General features: G+C 70.5%; 1 protein-coding gene across 2 annotated transcripts in view; it reads right to left on the bottom strand.

Moving 5' to 3' along the window:
* The window catches only part of ADGRB1 (adhesion G protein-coupled receptor B1), a 66,302-nt gene extending 48,329 nt beyond the window's left edge, over positions 1 to 17,973 (bottom strand). Inside the window, exons 1-5 of one of the 2 annotated variants that reach the window (XM_070075883.1) lie at positions 17,822 to 17,973; positions 7,559 to 8,567; positions 1,199 to 1,360; positions 675 to 785; positions 282 to 446 (exon numbers count right to left, since the gene is read on the bottom strand). In XM_070075883.1, the coding sequence (XP_069931984.1) occupies positions 282 to 446; positions 675 to 785; positions 1,199 to 1,360; positions 7,559 to 8,363 (1,243 nt within the window). In that variant the 5' untranslated portion in view covers positions 8,364 to 8,567; positions 17,822 to 17,973. The remainder of the gene's footprint in view (positions 1 to 281; positions 447 to 674; positions 786 to 1,198; positions 1,361 to 7,558; positions 8,568 to 17,821) is intronic. The other variant, XM_070075884.1, reaches the window with a different exon arrangement.
* Positions 17,974 to 19,690: the final 1,717 nt, after the last annotated feature.

Below are 19,690 nucleotides of genomic sequence, written 5' to 3'. Positions count from 1 at the left end.
CGACCACGCCCCTTCTCCCCGCCCTGCCCAAGGCCCGCCCCGGTCCTGCCCCGAGGCCTCCTGGCCCCGCCCCGCCCGGGGTCCACCCCGGTCCTGCCCCGACGCCTCCTGGCCCCGCCCCACCCAGGGTCCACCCCGGTCCCGCCCCGCCGTCTCCCGGCCCCGTCCCGCCCGGGGTCCACCCCGGTCCTGCCCCGACGCCTCCTGGCCCCGCCCCACCCAGGGTCCACCCCGGTCCCGCCCCGCCGCCTCCCGGCCCCGCCCCGCCCCCGCCCGCCCACCTGGACACACGGCCGAGTTGTTGCACAGCCGCTGCTCCCGCAGGGGCCCGCTGCACTGCGTGCTGTAGGAGGACGACACGCAGAAACGCGTGCGGGTCTGCCAGCCCTCGCCGCAGGTGCTGGAGCACACGCTCCACGGGGACCACTCCTCGGCCGCCGGGTCGCCTGAGGGCGCAGAGCCACCGCGTCGCCGGCCTGCGCGGGCCCTGCCCGCGGCGCGGGTCTGGGGCACGGCCTGGGCCCCGGTCCGGGCCCCGGTCCCTGCCGGACAGGCCCGGCCTGCACCCGACGCCAGCCCCCCGGGGCTCGGTCACTAACGCCGCTACGTCACGAGGCCGGCTCGCAGCCCGGCCCTGGTCCCCGACGCCGCCTGGCCCTGGCCCTGCCGCTCACCCGTCTGGGGCGAAGGGAACCCGAACTGCTGCAGCTCGTCGCCCAGCTCCTCCCGCCGCCGGGCGTCTGTGGACCGCAGGGACTGGCTCCGGGAGCTGGCGCGGCCAGCGGCTGTGGGTCGCACAGGGCCAGGTCAGCGTCCCCCGGGGCCATCAGCACCGCGGCCGCCGGCCCTCGTGCGACCACACTGGCTCCCGTGTGCCGCAGGCGGGGACCCCAGGCCCTCAGGCCGGCAGTGGCCTTCGGGACAGCGCCCCTGAGTGGCCGCGGCTCTCCCATCAGCAGCCCCGCACCCTAAGTCCCCTCCCCAGGTCCATCAAGGAAAACAAAAAAGAGCCAACCCGAAGAGTGACAGTCTCATTACAACCTGATGGAGCTTTATGGAAACTGCTAAAACATGCATGAGGTCGTTAGCCAGCCTTATTAGAGAGATCCATCCTGCGCGCGCACGGAGAAGGCGCACGCCCGGGAGCCCCCCAGGTCCCCGCCCGCCCCCGCCCCCGCCCCGCCCCGCAGCGACTCACGCCCGCAGGCCTTGCGGTTGCACAGGCGGCCCTCTTCCAGCACCCCCTCGCAGCCGCCGCCCTCAACGCCCGGCGCGGGCAGGCAGGTGCGCGTCCGTGTCTGCAGGCCGCCCCCACAGTCCCGCGTGCACTCGCCCCACAGGGACCACAGCTTCCAGCCGCCTGGGGGGAGCAGAGGGTGGGCGTCAGGGTCCCCGCCCCCAGAGCAGCCCCGCCGGGGCAGTGGACACGGCGTGGCCCCTCCCACCCGCGCCAAGGCCTCTCAGCTCTGAGCCTGGGTTCTCACCTGCAGCGGGGTGGGGGCGCGCAAGCCCCACCCCCACCGGGCCCAGCAGCCCTGCGGAGCCCCGGGAGAGGACCTGTGAGGAGGGGCTGCAGGCCCTCCCACCCGCCTCACTCCCAGCCCGGGTGCCCTGTGTGCCACCTCTCCTGCGCCCAGCGTCCACGCACCTCACTGGGAACACCCAGGAGCCCCCGACAGCCTGGGGCGGGGACGCGGCCAGGCCTCCGGCAGCCCCTCCAGGGCACGCAGCCCTCCCCCAGGGCACCCTCCTGGTTGGGTCCAGCGCTCACGCTGCCCCCACGCAGCCGGAAGTTGGACATAGCTGGTGGCATTGCCCAGGCCGCCTGCCCGTGGGACCTGCCATCAGCCCACTGCGGGCATTGAGGGCCAGAGCGGGCACTGGGGCTGCCCCCAGCCCTGAAGGCCCAGGGCACCGCCCTGGCCTACCCCATCATCCACAAAGCGAGATGCTGGCCGCGGGGCGGATCAGCAGAGGAGGGGGCCTGGCCGGCACTGCTCACAGCGGGAGCCCCTGTCTTCCCGCCTGTGCTAGGAGTGACCGCCAGGGGGCGCCAAGGGCCAGCGAATGGGAGGCAGGGAAGGTTCCGCCTCCTCCCTGCTGGGTTGCGAGGGAAAGCTTTCTCACAGCGGGTGGGGTGGGGGTTCCCTGACACCCCCAGTGCCCAGAGAGGCAGAGTGGTCAGGCTGCGGGCACAGGGCAGCCTGGGCCGGCCCCGCGGGGTGCAGGGTGTGGAGGCGGCGGGCGGGCCGTGGTTCTGGGCCCCTCCTCAGTCTTTGCCTTCTCCCAGGGGCAAACGCCTCGCTCCCATTTCCCAGATGGGAAGACTGAGGCTGACCTAGGTTTGGGACACCCGTGTTCCCCCTGCAAGGAAGCACCCTCCACCCCATGCCCACGGAAGGCTGCTCCTCTCCTGGTGGGGGCGCCCGGCCCCCCACTCCATGCCCAGGAGGGGCCATTTCACCCCAGAGAGAGGTGGGGTCTGCACAGCGGGGGCCGGCGCAGGCACCAGAGCTGGCGCTGGTGAGGCGCCGAACAGGGAGGGGTCCAGCCCGGGGACACTCCATCAGCAGCACCTGGGGTTCCGAATGCGCCCTGCCCCCCGCGGCCACCTGCCAGGCTGACCTTGGCCCTGCTCTCCTGGCCTCTGCAGTCTCACCTGCCAAAGCCGTCCAACCTGGAGACTTTGAGACAAGGGCAGAGGGGGCAGGGGTCCTGCCTGCAACCCCCGGGCTGCCCCGGCCCAGCCCCCGGAACAAAAGCCTGAGTGACGTGGAAACCGGCAGTGGGTGGGAGAGGGAGGGTGTCCACGCCGGGCTGATCGGAGGATGCCACTCGGTTCCCATGGCAACTGCCGCAGAGCAAAGCCTTTCGGGATAGACCCAGGTTAGGCCTCGGCTGCCAAAACACCCACTATTTCAGGGCTGGTTACCTTGGTGACCCAGGTGGCGAGGGGCGGGGGAGAGGCAGGGGCACATCCGGAGAGGCTGGGAGGGGGGAGGCCGGCTCAGGGACCCCTCCCCACGCCCTGACCCGGGTCACAGGCCGAGCCCCAGCCTCGGCTGCACACTGAGCCCTTATCAGGCCCCGGTCACGTCCTGAGCCCTGAGCCCTGGCCACGCTCCAGCCACGAACAGCCACCCAGAAGGCGGCAGCAGCTGCTCCGGTGGGCGCTTCTGCTCTGGGCGTCCACACACTGACACTGGACAGGTGAACACCTGTGGAGTGACTGCACCCCTGCCAGAGGTGGGGGTCCCCAGGAAGGCGCCGGGCAGAGCTGCCTCCGGGCTACCCAGGGGCAGCGCAGGGCAGGCAGGGCTGGGGGCTGCCCCTCCAGGCCCGGAAAGAAGCTGCCATTCTTCCCACACTCAATGCCCCTCTGTCTGGCCGCCTCATTTCCATCTCATTACAGACATGAATAGCCAATTAAGGCCACCGGCGGCCCGGCCACCCAGGAGAGGGTACGTGGCCAGGGGACCCCGGCAGCCTTCTCACCCTGGAGGCCGTGGGCTCCCCAGACCCTGTACCCCAGGTTGGCTGGGGTGAGGGTGCTGGGCCAGCCCCTCCCTCCAGCAGGGCCTGCGGGGCTTCCAGGATCCCCCTTGCAGGGGTGCCATGCACTTCCATCCTACTCCAGCAGAGGTCGCCAGAGTCCAGCAGGTGGCGGCTCCGGCCCCACCAGGCCTGGGTTCCCAGGTACCCACAGCATCCTCCAGGGATGAGCCCCAGCCCGGGTTCCTGGAGGTCCCAGCAAATCGGGGGCTGTCCTGGGGAGCCAGACCCCTCCTCCAAGGCCTGGACCCACAGTCCCCAAGCAGCTGCCACAGAACCAGAAAGGACTCTGCTTGAGCCCTGCACCCACCCAGGCAACCCGCTGATTGAGCCACCGCTCCTCCCACAAGGCCCCACGTGGCCAGCCGCGAGCCCATCCCTGGTCCTGCCAGGCTCACACAGGCCCCAGGAGCAGGTGCCGTCCCGGCCCCCAGCCACAGACGTGAAACGCTCACGAGGCCAGGCCGGTCTGCAGGAGCTTGGGCCACAGCCCGGCCTGCATCCCAGCGGGGCTGAGCTGAGCAGGGGAGGGACTGGGGGCTGTGGTGGGCACATGTGCAGCTGTGTGTGTGGGTCCTGCCCCGGCCCTGGAGGGGCCTCCCTCCTCCCTGTCACCCACCCCAGCCCACCCCGGCCTTCTCTGTGGCCTGTAGACCCCAGAGCTGCCTCCTGGTGCTGCCTTCAAAGACTCTGGGGGCCCCTGGAGTCAGGCCTGAGCCTGACCCAGTGTGAGGGCTGTGCACCGCCAGCCCGGCCGGCCCTGGCCTGAGGCCCAGGGTGGGAGGCGGAGGGGCCCAGGACCCATGGCCTGGTGGAGCTCATGGTGGTAGAATGTGTGTGTGTCCCCATCCCACATGTCAGGCTCTGCACAGGCTCACAGGACACACACGGGACATGCAGAGGACACGCACGGGACATGCAGAGAAAACACAGGACACACAGAAGACAGACACAGGACATACATGGGACACACAGAGAACATGCACAGGGAAGACACAGGACATGCATGGGACACACAGAGAACACATGAGGACACACAGAGGACAGACACAGGACATGCATGGGGCACACAGAGAACACACAGAGGACAGACACAGGATGTGCACGGGACACACAGAGGACACACAGAGAACACACAAAGGACAGACACAGGATGTGCACGGGACACACAGAGAACAGACATAGGACACACAGAGGACAGACACGGGACATGCATGGGACACACAGAGAACACACAAAGGACAGACACAGGACATGCACGGGACACACAGAGGACAAACACAGGGAAGACACAGGACATGCACGGGACACACCGAGAACACACAAGAAACACAGAGGACAGACACAGGACATGCATGGGGCACACAGAGAACACACATAGGACACACAGAAGACACACAGAGAACACACAGATGACACATGGGACATGAATTGAACACAGAGAACAGACATGGGACATGCATAGGACACACCAGACATACAAAGGACACACATGACACTCATAGGACATGCAGAGGACATATACGGAACATACAGAGACAGAGGTAGGACACACATGGGACATGTAAATGACCCACATACACAACACACATGGGACACAGAGGACACACAGCTCACACAGAGGACAGGCAAAGGACATATAAAGGACACACAGAAACACAAAGGACACACAGGAACACACACAGGACAGGCAGAGGATAAACAGAGGACACATAGAGGACACACACAGGATGGGAGACACAAAGAATACACAAGGACATGCAGAGGACACACATGAGACACACAGGACATGCAAAGGACACACAGGGACACACAGGACACACACAAGGACATAGGACACACCCAAGGACAGACACAGACACACAAGGAGACACACACAGGGCGCACACACACACCAGCTCCCAGCCCCAGGATGCTGCCTGCTCTGTCTCACGCGTGGCTTCTGAAACACAGCTCTGTAATTAAAACATGAATATTTCAAACAACCCTTGAGAGCAACGGCTCCATGTCAGCAGAGGCAGGAAGATGGGAGACCACGGGAGTGGGCGAGAGAGAAGGCCGGGGTGTGGCCTGGGGGCCAGGGAGCCCCCGGACCGGGCCGGGCAGAGGGAGCGGAGGCCCGCACCGTGGCCAGCACTGGTCTGGGCACACGGCCGCCCCATGGCCAGGGGCAGCGTGGGCTCAGCGACCACCCCCATGCAGCGCCCGCTGTGAGCCTGGCCCCGGCGGTACCGGCTGCCCCTGTGCTGCCCACCCCGGCCCAAAACCTCACACATCTAGACGTGCACTTGTACATGGTGCTGCACACGGGAACGAGTGAGCACAGGGCACCACACATGTATGCACACATGTCACACGGATGTCACACGTGCACAGTGAGCGGCACGCCTGCGCACACTTTCCTTTTGCCAGAACACTCCCCTGCCCCTACCCTCTGCAAAGACCCCGCCTCATTCTGCTTCTGCTCCCCGCTGCCCCCACAAGCGGGCAAGGCCTCTGAGACCCCTCCCCTGCTCTCAGGCCACAAAGCACCCCCTCCTCCCCGGCCGTAAGGGTCAGAGCCCCAGGGGCTGCCAGAGCTCACAGGGCTGGGCCAGGGTCAGGCGGGGCTGGAGCCACCCTGGGGCGGGACACACGGGCCCAGGGCCACGTCAGCGCCACGTCAGCGCCACGTCAGCATCCACTGCCCCAGCCTGGCTGCCGCTGAGCTGCTGAGGCCCCATATCCCGCCTCGCGGCCCCTCTGCAGCCAGGGCCTCCCGAGCCTGCACCCCTGCACCTCGGAGCTCAGAGAAGGGAGGGGCCCCGTGCCCGGCCCAGCTCCGAGGACCCAAGGGACACGAGCACCCCGACCCTCACCTGTGCATTGGCCTCGCCAGCCCCGGGGAGGCCTCAGCTCCTGCCAGCCCCACGCTGCTCTGCCCACGGCCCTGCGTGTGGCTGGATCACGCGCGGAGCCCTGGCCAGCCTCCGCACCAGCCCAGAGACCGGGCTGACAGGACACTCGGGGCCAGCCTGTGCACCCCACGCCCCTGCAAACACCTCCATGTTCTCCACTCCTCCTCCCTGCCCCCATGCTCACCACCACGACCACCACACACACACACACACACACACACACACACACGGCCCTGGCCAAGGACGCAGAAGGTCCCCCCCCCCCCCCGTGGTGGACCTGCCGTGGCTGAGGCGCCCGCCCTCTGTCTCGCCTGGGATGGGCTTGGTTTCCTGCACCCCCACCTCCTGGGGGGGCCGGCTCCACGCCACGCCTGTGCCCCGGCCCTGGCTCAAGGAAGTTCCCTCCCTGGGATCCCCAGCCCCCGGCTGGGCATGGAGAAGTGGCTTCTCCCATGTTCCTGCCAGGCCCGAGCCAGACTCACTTCCTGGCCTGGGCACCGTGAAGTCGACACGTGCGCAGGCCCTGCCGCAGCCGAGAAAGCCCCTCCAGGACAGGCCCAGCAAGGCCCACGGCAGGTGCGGCCCTTCTGTCCCTGTGCCTGGGCGCTGTCCCCTCACGTCTCCCGGCCCGCCTGGCATCCCTGACCTGCCTGTCCAGGGCCTGGCTGCTCTGCCCCGGCACCACGTTTCCTGCCGCTCTGCCTGCTGGGAGTCACGGTGGGCGCCTCTGGGTGGCTCCCGGACCAGGGCTTTTGTTGTCGGTACCACGGCTGCTGCCTGAGCACCCAGGACGCCTGGCCTGCTCTCGGTCACTGCCACCACGCCCGGCCCTGGAACCTCAGCCGACCGCACCTCCAAGGAGCCCGCGGCCCCGGCGCCTGGCCACCAGCCCCGCAGCCTCCGTCCGACCCAGCCAAAGTCTCGCAGCCAGGACCCTGAAATGCCCCAGCCTGGGGGTGCTCACGCCCACCGCTCAGGCACTCAGCAAGGAGCCGTCACGCGGGCCGGACTTCCTGCCCTCAACCCAGCTCCACTCAGGGTCGGGGTCAGGGTCCCTGGGGAAGGAGACCTTCGCCCACCCTGCGCCCGCGGTCCCGCCTCCAGCTCACCTGCGGCTCCGTGCCCGGCCCGCTCCTGCGTCAGGCTGGTGAGGCAGTTCTCGGGGCCCCCGGCCACGCCGTCTCTCAGGCAGACGTCCCCACGGGGGACCAGGGGTCCCGAGGCGGCGCCGCCGGCCTCCCCGCCCAGGCAGGCACAGGGGGTCTGCATGATCCCGCAGGGGTGCGAGCTGCGGCTGCCGGCCAGGCAGGCGTCCAGCCAGCGGCACAGCATCTGACAGGCGGCACGGCTGGGGTTCCGGTTGCCCACGACCAGGTACTCCACGGAGAAGTCGTCGCCGGGGCCCGGCGGCCCGTCGAGGGGCTGGGGCTCCACGTCCTGGGGCGGCTGCTGCCAGCGCATTTGTAGGAACTGCTTGCCGGCCTGCAGGAAGGCCAGCGGGGCCGAGGGGTCGCACAGCCTCAGCACCTCGTCGAAGCTCTCCACGCCCAGGTAGGTGCGCGTGGACTCCAGGAAGGAGTCAAACTGGTAGGTGCGGACGCGGCCGGGGCCGCCGCAGGGCGCCGGGGCCTTGGCCACCTTCATGTACAGCGTGTAGCGCCTCGGGTCTGGGTTCCGCAGGGTCCAGGAGCAGCGCGATGCGTTGGCCGGGAACACGGCGGCCGCCGAGAAGTAGCCAAAGAACTTGCCCTGCACCAGGGTGGCGCACGGCTCAGGCCCCGGCCCCGCCTCGGCCACGCCGCCGGCCGCCCCGGCCCCGCGCCCCAGGAGCAGCGGCAGCAGCAGCAGCGGCAGCGGCAGCGGGAGGAGCGGGAGCAGCCGGACGGGCCCCGGGGCTGCGGCCTGGCCCCTCATCCTAGCTCACGGGGCCGCCGGGCTTCTGCGGGCTGGGCGGACAGGCGTGGGCCAGGCTCTGACATGCCAGGGTCCAGGGTCGAGGGCAGGGGGCCAGGCGAGGGCCGGACGGGGAGGGGGCGGGGCTTCAGGTGACGACGGAGAGGGCCGCCACAGTTCCTAATGTCCACGGTCCCGGGGCCAGCTGGTGGCCACCCGCGGCAGCTGGAAGAGAAAGAGCAGACGGGGTGGCTGAGCCCCTGGGGAGGGGCAGGAGGGCCGCTCGGCCGGCTGCCAGGGAGGCAGGAGGCCCTGGGAGGCAGACGGGCCCTGGCGCCCTCCCAGGCACCTGCTCCGTCCACCTGCCTACCCACCATCCCCCGGTGCGTCCACCTGCAGGGGCGGGGTCTGGCCAGGACCAGCACCCGTGCACGCTGTCGCAGCCAGGAAGGGTGGGCGGCACCCCCCGGGCCTCTCGGCCAGCCCATCTGGTCAGCAGCCCGGCGTGGCTCCTGCAGGCCCTGGGCCTGCCTGTCCACCGCCCTAGGCCTCCTGCCTGCTGAGTGTGGGCCAGGCTCTCCCTCCACTTCCTCCCTCCCCTCTCGAAGAGAATCCACAATACAGGGATGGGAGGAGAGGCAAGGGGGTTGGTCCCTCGGGCCGTCCCCCGCCCCAGCAGCGCCCTAACCTCGGCCACAGGCCTGAAGCGGGGATGGTGCAGACCCCCACAGTAGGAGCCACCAGCGACTGCTCCTTGGTCTGCCTCCTGCCTGCTCTGCTGGCCCGGCCTGGGCCCCCGCGGCCAGCCCCGAGGCCTCTCACCAGCAAGCCCCCTCCTCCCCCTCCTGCTGCACCCCTTCCTCCGTGAGGACTCGCCCTCACCCACCGCTGCACTAGGAGGACAAGAGAGGGAGACTGCCCCCAGGGCACGGGCGCTGACCCCAGACGGAGGCTGAGGGGCCCGGGCTGTGTGACAGCTGCTCACCGTGGGGGGACGTGGACACTGCTGGGCAGGCACTCCGGGGCCCTGGCTAGGCTTCTGCCTCAGCTTCCCCACTGTGTCCAGCCCTCCGGCCAGGCTGCCCATGCCACCCAGCAGCTGGGCCAGCCCCTCCCTGGGCACGCCCGGGCTCCCTCCCAGTGCAGGAGCTCTGCTGGCCACCACCCATGGAGAGTCACGGCTTCCTGCTGCTCACACCCAGCTGGCCGCCGGTCACGGCTCCGTGGCCCTGCCCAGTGTCCTGGTGTCCTGGCCCGGTAGGCAGAGCCCGGCCGCTGCCCGAGGCTGCCGGGGCTGTGGCTGCGGGGAGGCGTGGCCTCGGGCCTGCTGCCCCGCACGGCTGCGGAGCTCACTGCTCTCAGCAGGTGGGTAAGAGCTGGGCCTGCGGGCATGTGTGGCCAGAGGGGCCCAGGGATGACCGGAGCTGGGACGGGGTCCGCTGGGGGCCTCTGATCACTCGGAGCAGGCGTGGCCTCGGTGGTGGCGAATGACTGAGCCCCCCGAGAAGGGAGTTTTCTTTAAAAAGGACAAAGCTTCCACAAACCCTGCCCTCCTGGGCCTCGGCCGCAGAGCTGCTGCCCTGCCCACCCCACCGGGAGGCCCTGCCCCGCTGCCCCGGGGGCGGCCTTGGAGGTGGGCACTGCCCGCCCCCGGGTCCTGTGGCCACCTCGGCCCGAGGAGGCCCCCTCCAGCCTCACCTAACTTGTGCAGAGGCAGCTGGAAACCTCCCCCGAGCCCCAGCCCGAGAGCTGGCTTCAGGGGCCTGCCTTAGTCCCAGGCCGCACCGGCGTGCACCCCCGGGGGGACGGACTCTCCCCTGATGCCCCAGTCCCAGGACAGCATCAGCAGAGCTGACCCAGCCCAGTGCCAGCCCCGGCAAGGCCAGCTGGCCGCGCTCTGCCCCCTCCCCCTTCTCCTGGAGGTCTTGACTGGTCACCCCCGGTCCTCCACATCCCCCAGAGGCTCCACGCCCACCTCTAGGCCTCCTCCCACACCTGTCTCATGGGAGGGCTGGCTTGGGGGGCGTGGGTGCCCAGAGCAGGTGCGGGGCCAGCATGCTGCGGCTGGCACAGGTTCCTCTGGGGTCTCAGGCATCCCACCTGGAAGACGGCTGTAGCCTGCTCACATGGTGGTGCCCACGACACAGACTGCAAGGCTGGGGAGGGTCGCAGGGGTCCCTGCTACAGGCCCATTTTATTGATGGGCTCACAGAGGCCCAAGCAGGAGCCACACCCAGGCACCCAGGTCAAAGGTGAGCACAGCACAGCGCAGCCCCAGGACCCCCAGGGGTGGCTTCTCAGCCGGCCGGCTGCACACGTGTCTGTGTGTACTCGGTGTGCAGTCCAGTAAACATGTCTGTGTGTGCATGCAAGCTGCCAGCATGCACATATACATGCCCTGTGTGCACACGCATGTCTCTGTGTACATGTCTGTGCACACGAGTGTACATGCATGACCGCATACATGTGTGTGCACATGACTACATGCATATGTGTTCATGCATTTGCACAAGAGTACACGCATGTCTGTGTGTACATGTCTGTGCACACAAGTGTTTACATGCATGTCTGTATGTACATGTGTCTGTGCACACAACTGTGTGTGTGCATGTCTGAATATGTGTGCACATGAGTGTGTGCATGCATGTATATGTGTACTTGTGCCTTGTGCACATGTGTGTACATGCACATCTCTGCATACATGTGTCGGTGTGTACATGAGTGCGTGCATGCATGTGTGTGTACATGTGCCTGTGTGCACATGCGTGTGTATCTACATGCATGTCTGTGTGTGCACTGCACAAAGCCACAGGGCAGGAGCAGAGTGCAGGGCAGCTGGGCGGGAGCTGGCCCGGGAGAGGAGGGCTTGCCCGGGAGGGCTGTGCTGCTGGACTCGGTGGCTGGACCTCACCCAGAGGCTGGCTCGGAGCCGGGTGCAGGTGGCCCCTGGGCTGGGAGGTGCCTGGGGCCGGCAGAGCTGGACGAGCCGGACCAGGCGCCTCTCGGGCCCACGCGGGGCTGCCCAGCATGGCTCACCCCCAGCATGGCGCCCCCACATCAGTCAGGGACTCTGGCCGACTTGTCCACCACCCCCCAGGCCTGGCGAACCCCTGAGCCCAAGGACAGGCTCTGAGCCGCTGGTGCCAGGTGCCGGGCCGTCATGGGTCACGCTAACTCCGTGGCGGTCATCCTCCCTCTCGCAGGGTGGCCGTCTCGGACCCCAAAGCCCAGGCTGCGTCTCCGGTAATTGGTTTCCCGGATCCCGCCCTGGGTAACTGCAGCTCCTGCGACCTACTGCGCCCTCGCGGGCCCAAGGACAGCAGCCAATTAGTGGCACAGCCTGAGCAGGTCCCTGCCGCCCCGTCACCTTCTCTGGGGTCAAACTGCCCTTGCTGCCCGGAAGTCCTTCCTGGGGTCTGGCCCCCAGCCCTCCTGCTGCAGGGGAAGCGGCCGGCCCCGGTGGGACGCAGCACCTCTGTCCACACCGGGGAGCCTGTGGCGGGGGCAGGGCCCCAGGATGGAAATCGGGGTGAAGAGCTGAGCCCCTGCAGGCCAGGCACACATCTGAGGGCACTGGGGAACCTTTCATTCAGCCCCGCAGCCCTGGCCGCCCCGGGCACGTGTCCACACACACACACACACAGAGGCCACATGCGCCAGTCCCCGCCATCAGCCTGCTCCCCGCCCCACGCTGCGCCCTGCTTCCTCCACGGCGTGGCAGGGGCTGGCCAGAGCCACTGGAGGGCTCCAGGGCTCCCCGCTCTCCAGCCCCAGGTGGACCCAGCCCCCTCCGCACCCCCAGCCAAGCCCACGGGGCAGCGCCGACCCCCGGCCCAGGCCTCCACGTCCCCTCCCCACCCACCCCAGGCCGCCAATGGCATCCCCAGACACCAGCCACAAAAGGGACTCTGTCCTGCCGGCCTCCGAACAGTGCCCGCCTGTGTGTCCGAGGGAATGCTGCACTGGGGGAGGGGCGGGGCCCCCGGGCACCGGCGCTGGCCCTCCCCGCGCGGGGTGGCCCAGCCGGGCCGCCCGGTCACCCGTGGCCTGCGGGGCTGGGGACAGCCACTCTGTGCGTCTCACCCCAGCCAGCCCGCGCCAGTGAGGCCCCGACTGGCAGACCTGGGTCGTCCTGCTCCACCCCGGCAGAGCCCTCCCCACAGGACGGGTGTCTCCTCCCCCTGTGGCCACTGGCCTGGGGACAGGGGCCGCCCAGGAGGAGAGAAGGGTGGCCCCTGGCTGGGGCTGTGCCGGGCTCTGTTGCGGGCCCACCCCGTGCCCCGCCCCAGCACACACACCCTCCGCCATTCCAGACTTGAGACCCGGGGGGAGCAGGGCTGCCCCAGGCCAGGGCCAGCTGAGCATCGGGACGCAAGGCTGTGGGCCCCCTGCACCTGCCCGTGCCTGGGACCCTGCAGTCAGCCCAGACCACGGCCCCACGGCCCCTGCTGTGCAAGGCTGAGGTCAGACTGGGGACGGCCGTGTTGCCCGGGAGCTGTTCCCAGAGGCAGGCCTGCCACGGAGCTGCGAGGTCCTGGAGGCACACAGGGGACAGCAGTGGGCCATGGCACCGGGCCCGGACCGCGTGGCAGGCCCCCTGGCCCCCAACTGCCCCCTATAGGACTCACCAGGGGCTAGGGCCCAGGAACAAGCCCAGGACTGAGCCGGGCGGACTGACCGCCGAGAGGGGCTGGCGGGGGCGGGGGGGAGGTTCAGGATGTGACCACGGCTGTGGGGTGTGAGCTCATCATGTACACGTATGCACGCTGCGTGTGATGTGGCATGCGAGGAGCGAGTGTGTGAGGGCTGGTGGGCCTGGTGGACAGCAAGGGCTCTCTGCAGCTCTGGCCCTGGCACGCGTTCCTCGGGGGCAGGCTGCCCCCCACAGCACTCCCGGCCTCGGCGCACTGACCGCCCGCCCCGGCATGGACACACTCGCTGTTGATGCCACGCTGGGTCAAGGTCACGGTGCCAACAGCACAGCGGGCCGGTGGGATGTGGACCCCTGCGGTTTCCGGGCCGGACGCTGGGAAGGGGTGGGGCACACACAGGGGGCAGGCGGGGACTTGGTGTGGCTCCCATGCCAGGCAACCTCCCCTCGGTTTTGGCAAAATCCATGACGGGGGGCCCGGCCACCTCCGCAGGGCCCTCTTGAGCCCCCCACTTCTTGGGGGCTTGGCCTCTGGCCCTCGCCCACTCCAGGGACCCCTGAGCCCTGGTCTCAGGGGAGGCCCAGCGCGGCTCCACCCTGCCCCGGGCCTGCTGCTCGGGCTGCCAGGAGCCGGAGCCCAGCGCTCTGGCCAACCCCTGCTGCTGCACACTCCTGCCCAGGAGACGCACCCAGAGCCGGCCGTACGTCCACCACAAGGGCCCTCGCTCTACCGGGCGGCAGTGGGGAGGGAGACTGGGGGCAGCCGGGTGGGGCTGGTGGTGACTGGAGCTAGGGCTGGGGGGGGGGGCAGGGGCACAGTGGACACGGGGGTCCCCCAGAGCCGGGAGCAAGCAGCTTCCACGGCTCGGCCCCCAGCCCGAGGACGCGGCGGGCAAGGCAGGCGGCCCCTGGTGTGGGCCCAGGGCACCTCCGTGCCTGGGAACCACGTCCAGGACAAGCACGCGGGTGGTGGTGCCTGCAGAGGGCCTGGGCCCCCGGCTCCCCTGCAGGCTGGCCCTGGGGTGCCCACTTCACTTCTGCTACCTTCTCAACCAAAAAAACCCGCGTCACCTGAAGCCAGGGGGGCACAGGAGCCCCCGACACCTGCGTCCTCCGTCTCCACCGAGTCGGGAGGTGGCACCCAGCCCTGCGCCGCCTGTGGCCTCTCCCCATGTCCTTCCAGCCCTGGCGCGTGCAGTCCTGCATCTGGACACGCACGGCTGAGTGCACACCTGGACCACGCTGGGGCAGTGGCCGCGTGGTCTCTGTGGTTTCCCGCCTGTGTGGGATCACCTGCTTGCCCTCTTCCTGTCCGTGTGCCCATGGGTGCGTGCATGTGTGTGTGTGTGTGTGGCCACTCGGTCACTGTCCTGAGCTGATGAATGCGCACCCGGGCCACTCCTGGTCCTCCAGGTTCTCGCTGCTCTGAGGGGCACCCACCGTCTCTTTGGCAGGCCCAACGGGCCGATCATCAACCTTGTTTAGAACTCCAGGACACCCAGCACGCAGGCCCAGGCCTCAGGGTCCTGGTGCCCTGCCCTCACGTCCCCCAGGTCCTGTCAACTTTCATACCTCTTCTTCCCCCCACCAGCCCCCCCCTGGGGGGGCCCTATTTAGCCATGGCTTCCTGCCGGCCGCTTCTGGGGGCAGCCATACCTCTGGGCTTCGGGCCCACAATGGGGCAAAGGTGGGACTTTGCCCACCTGGGCACGTGAGAAGCCTGCTCGCTGCCTGCCTCTCCCTTCCCACGCGTGCGGCCCCACAGCTCTGCCCCACTGGAGCCAGGAGGCTGGAGTCCGGGGCGGTGGGGCTCCGGTCACACCCCCCCCCCCCGCAGGTCTGCCTCGGAGCCCACATGGGGTCTGTGCAAGGCAGCTGGAAACGTGCTCTGCCCGAATCGTGCCATCGGTAGCTCACACTCATGCCAGATCCGCGCCAGGCCATGCACACGCGTGGGCAAGTCTGCGCGACCGCACACGCATGCCCTAGGTAGGCCTGCGTACGGACACGCACGTGCATGCGTGCAACACACGCCCTCACACGCACAGACTGGCTCGCGCGCGCCAGAGCTCAATGCACGGGGGGGACCAGGGCCTTGGAGGAAGGGTCGGGGGTTCCGAGCACGCACGAGGGTGTCCGGGGGCCGGCCCAAGATGGGGCCGGAGCCGCGGGCCGGCGGCGGAAGAGACGGAAGGGGCGGGCAGGGCGGAGCGGGCGCGCCGCGGGCGCCCTCTCTCGGCCGTCCGGGGCGGCGCGTCCGGTCCTCCGCCCTCCGCTACCGCAGCCCCGCGCCGGCCGCCAGGGCCTGGAGCGCGAGGCTCCCCCGGGGCACGGGCTCCGGGCCCCCAAGACCCGTTCCGGAAGGCGGGGTTGGGCTGGGCCACGCGTCCGGGGCGAAGGCCCCGCAGGCGGCTGCCCGGCCCTGGCCGAGGCCCGGGCCCCATGGCCGCATGGCTGTGTCCGCAGGCGCGTGGCCACCTCTGGGTGGCAGACCCCGCACGCTGCGGACCCGGCAAGCCGGATGTGGGGAGAAACGCGCGGGGTCGCGACTGGGAGGGCCCCCGAGAGCTTCGCCCGCGTCCCCATTTCCCGGACAGGGCCGCCGAGGCCCGGGAGGGGCCGCAGCCTGGGGACCACGAACGGGTCTCGGCTGCGTCTGCGCTCCAGCCCGGGATCCGGAGGAGCCAGGCGAGATGCCGAACCCGTCGCCTTCTCTCCGCCCCCGCGCGGGACCGCGGCGGGGACAAGCGCCTTCGCCCGCATCGCAGGCGGCAAACTCCCGGCTCGCGCGCCCCGCGGAGCCGCGCGCCGCCCTTGCGCATGCCCTGGGCTCGGGGCTCCGGGGCTCCGGCGCGGGCCTCCCGCCCCCCGCCCCGGGTCGAGGCGCAACAAGTCTGCGATCCGCGCCAAGCAGCAGCGGGCTGGCCACCGGGAGGGTGCGGGGCTGGGCGCTCCGGGATCCCTGAACGCGCGCAGCCAACGCCTCCGGGGACCCGGCGCGGGCGGCGGGCGACCCACACCCATCCCGAGGCGCCGACTCCGCGCGGGAGGGGCGCGCCCAGGAGCCGCCGCCCCCTCTTCGCCAGCTTGACCTTGCCCGGGTCCTCAAAGCCAGACCCCGCGGCACCCGAGCGCCTGCACGCGGAGTTCCCGGCCGCCGGGGTCTGGGAGGGGGCGGCTTCCCGGCACAGCTCCCTGGCTGCCTCCTCGGCGGCGGGGGTCGACGAGGAACAGAAGCCTGAGGGTTCCCGCAGCTGCTTCCCAGACCGCAGCCAGGGCACAGCGCCTCCGAGCCGGAGAAGGGACCCCGGTCCCTTTCCTGCCCCCCCACCCCGCCTCCGCCTGCGCGGCCGCAGCTTCCCACCCCTCGCGCTGACTCTGGCTGGGAGGGGGCGTGGGGGGGCACTGAGGGTCTCTTTGGGTCCTAAGGGTGGGGCGGGAGAGCAGGCCTCCCAGCCCCCTCCCCAGCACGTAGGCCAAGCCGCTCCTGCAGCGCGGGGGTGCACGCCCCCTGCCCACCCACGCGCCTCCCTGCCTTTCCACTCCTTGGGAGTTGGCGAAGAAACGGGCGCCCCTGAGCCGGGCACCGGGCCGTGGAGGGGCGCCCGGAGAAAAGGGTGTGGAGGCAGCCGCGGGTTGGAGCTCCCGGGTCCCTGCTCCCGGGAAACTTCGAAGCTCAGGACATAAGTGGAACGGGTGAGGTGCCCGCTGCCCGGGGTCTGGGGTGCCAGCCGGGCGCTCCCTCCCGTGTGCCTGGGCGGGGGGTGACCAAGGAGGTGGGACGGGGCTTCGAGCGGAAGCCTCCAACCTGCCCTCCAGGCCAGTGGGTTTCGCACAGGGACTCAGCCCCGCTGCCCCCTCCCGAAGCCCAGGCCAGGGCGCAGCGGGGACGGGGCCGGGGGGGGGGGGACGGGGAGAGGGCTCTTGGCTGACCGGAGCTCAGCCTCCACCGAGGGGCGGGGGCCGCGCTCTTTCCTCAAGGCAGCTCCGCGGCTCCGAGCCGGCGCGGCGGCAGTGAGGGCCGGCAGCCTCCGCTCCCTGCAGCCGCGGCCCGGGGGTGCCCGGCGCCCGTTGGAGGCCGGGCGCGCGCCGTGAGGGCGCGGGGCTGCCCAAAGTTCAGAGCGGCTTATCCGCGCGGCCCGCGGGGTGCAGGGGAAGACACGGAGGGACCGATCGAGGGCGTTGCGTGAGCGTATTAGAGGCCGGGGGCCAGGGTAGCCGCCTCAGGGGGTGCACGGCTGCCGGCTGCCAGGTGGAGCCCGGGGCTTCTCCTGTCCGCCTGGGGTTCCGAGCGTGGGGGAGGGGCGCCTCTCGGCTCCCACGGTGCCTGCGTGCGATCAGGAGGAGGGGGACACTCTCGGGGGCTCTCCCCAGCCTGCCCGGGGCTGTGGAGCGCCGTGGGGGCGCGCTTGGAGCTGCCGGCATCTGTGTGCGTTGGAGCCACAACAGAACCGCCTTCTCTGGCCTGCCCGCGGTCTGTGCACGGGATGGGAACCGGGAGCTTTCCCCAGCCCGGCCTGTCGGCCTGGCCGGGCTGTGCGTGTGTGACTGGGGGAGGTGAGGGGCGCGCAGCAGCCCCCTCCCGGCCAGGGGCGCCCCCTCCTCAGCCCGCCCAATGCGGGCGCACCGGGACCCGCCGGATTCCGTCGCCACCGCGGAAGGTGGTGAGGGGCTGAGGGTGGGGGGCTCCAAACTCCGGGGCTCGGAGCACGGACCTCGGAGCTGCGAAGCCCCAGACCGCGAAGTTGGGAAGTCGGGGCGCCCGCCCCCGGCTCGGGCCTCCCCCCAAAGCAGCGCGGCACCCGGGCCCCGCGGGAGCCCTCCTTACCTTGCCCAGCTGCGGCCGACCCGCCGGCCAGTTGCGAATCCCCACGTCGCCGGGCGCCCGGCCGGAGCGGGGGGCGCCTGCTGCCGCCGCCGCCGCCGCCCCCGACGCGCTCCGGGCCTCGCCGGGACGCCCCTGGAGCGCCCCCGCCGGCGCGCGCAGGCCCCCTCCCCTCCCCCCGCCTGCCGGAGCCCCCCGGGCGCCGAGGGGGTCCGGATGCCCGCGCTGCGGGCGCTGCGGGGCGCGCGGGCCCGGGCCCGGCCAGGACGCTGCGCGGCCGCCTGTGCTCCGGGCTTGCCGGCTCCGCGCTCGCTCCGCCGGGGCCGCCGCCAACGCCGCGCCCGCCGCCGCCTGCGCCGCCGCTCCCGCTCCGGCCGCCGCCGCCGCCGCCGCCGCGCTCCTCTCGCCTGCCCCGCTCCTCTCGCCTTTTTTCCCCTTCCTGAGGGGGGGGCGAGCCGAGCCGAGCCGGGGGCGGGGCGGCGCGGGGAGGAGGAGGAGGAGGAGGAGAAGGAGGAGGAGGAGGAGGAGGCCGAGGACGCGGAGAAGGAGCAGAGCCGCGAGCGCCGCGTCCCCCACCGGCTGCCGGCGCGCCCCAATCCCTTGCTCTCTGAAACCGGATCCCGACTCGGGAGCCGGGGACCGCATTACGGATTACATCAGGCTTCACGGAGCTTCCAGAGCGCACATCCGAGGGGGCGCGAGCGGGGGGCGGGGCGCGCGGCGGCGGCGCGCGCACCTCGGAAGCCCGGCCGCTGCCCCGCGCGCTCGCCGGCCGCGGGCTGGGGCTTGGGTCGCGGCCTCTGCCCGGAGCCCTGCTGGGTTTGGGGGGGTGGGGGTGCTGGGCGGCGGCGGATGGACTGGCCCACCGACGGGGGCGCGTGGGGCGCGGGGGCGGAGAGGGTGATGGTAGGACGGCCGGGCAGGTAGGGTTGGATGCAGGTGGCCGGCGGGGAGGTGGGCGAGGGGGCTGGGCGAGCGAAGCGTGGCGCAGGGTGCGGGTGCAGGTGGCTGGGTGGGCGGGAGGCGCGCCCACGGAGTGCCGGAGGGGTGGGGCGGCCAGTTTGATCTGCTCAGGTGGGGCTGGCTGTTTCCTCGGGGGTCTCCCGTCCTGCGGTTCGGAGGTCAGCACCAGGACAGCGCCCAGGGCCAAGTCAGAGCGGCTCTGGCAGGTGTTCCCGCCAGGCCTCCTCCGCCTCCGCCGGGACACTGCAGTCCCCAGTGCCTCTTAGCTGCGTCCCCCGGGGCACCCCGTCTCTGTGCTGCGTGGCAACCCTGTGGCCAGGCACCCAAGGGGCCTGTCCTGGTCTCGGACAGCAACCCCGGGGAAGTCGGGATCCTCTGCCCGGAGACCGGAGCCCTTCCCGCAAGTGGTGGATTGTCCCGTGTGGCACAGCCTGTCCTGGCCGGCCACCGGTTCCCCAGCTGCCCCAGCCCAGCACCTAACCCGGCTCAGAGCCGCCCTCAGGGCCCCAGCACGGCCAGCACCAGGATGACTTCTCCATCACCGTCAGCACCCTCAGCCTGGGTGCCGCCCCCTGCCCTGCCCCCCCAATTCCCCATGTCCATTACCCTCGTCCCAGCGCACCTCTGGGGAGGAGGGAACTCAGCCGGCCAAGCACCCGGCACCTGGCGTGGCTCGCCAGACAGAGCTCTGCCCAAACCTGTGGACCCTGTACAGGCCAGCCTGTGGCCTGGACCCCAGGGGGTGTCGGGAGGGAGGGTCATGGACACCCAGACCATGCTGCTGTCAGTGAAGGGTGGGGGAAGCCCCCCTTCCCAGCCCACCCTCTGGGCAGCACCATGTCTGGGGGAAGGGGCCCTTTTGGCCAAGGCTGGCACTGAACGGGAAGGAGAGGTGCCCGGGTCCCACAT

The sequence above is a fragment of the Oryctolagus cuniculus genome, chromosome 6 (assembly GCF_964237555.1).
Source record: "Oryctolagus cuniculus chromosome 6, mOryCun1.1, whole genome shotgun sequence".
Classification (NCBI taxonomy): Eukaryota; Metazoa; Chordata; class Mammalia; order Lagomorpha; family Leporidae; genus Oryctolagus; species Oryctolagus cuniculus.
Note: the sequence above shows the minus strand (reverse complement) of the source record. Positions and strands in the feature narration are given on the sequence as shown.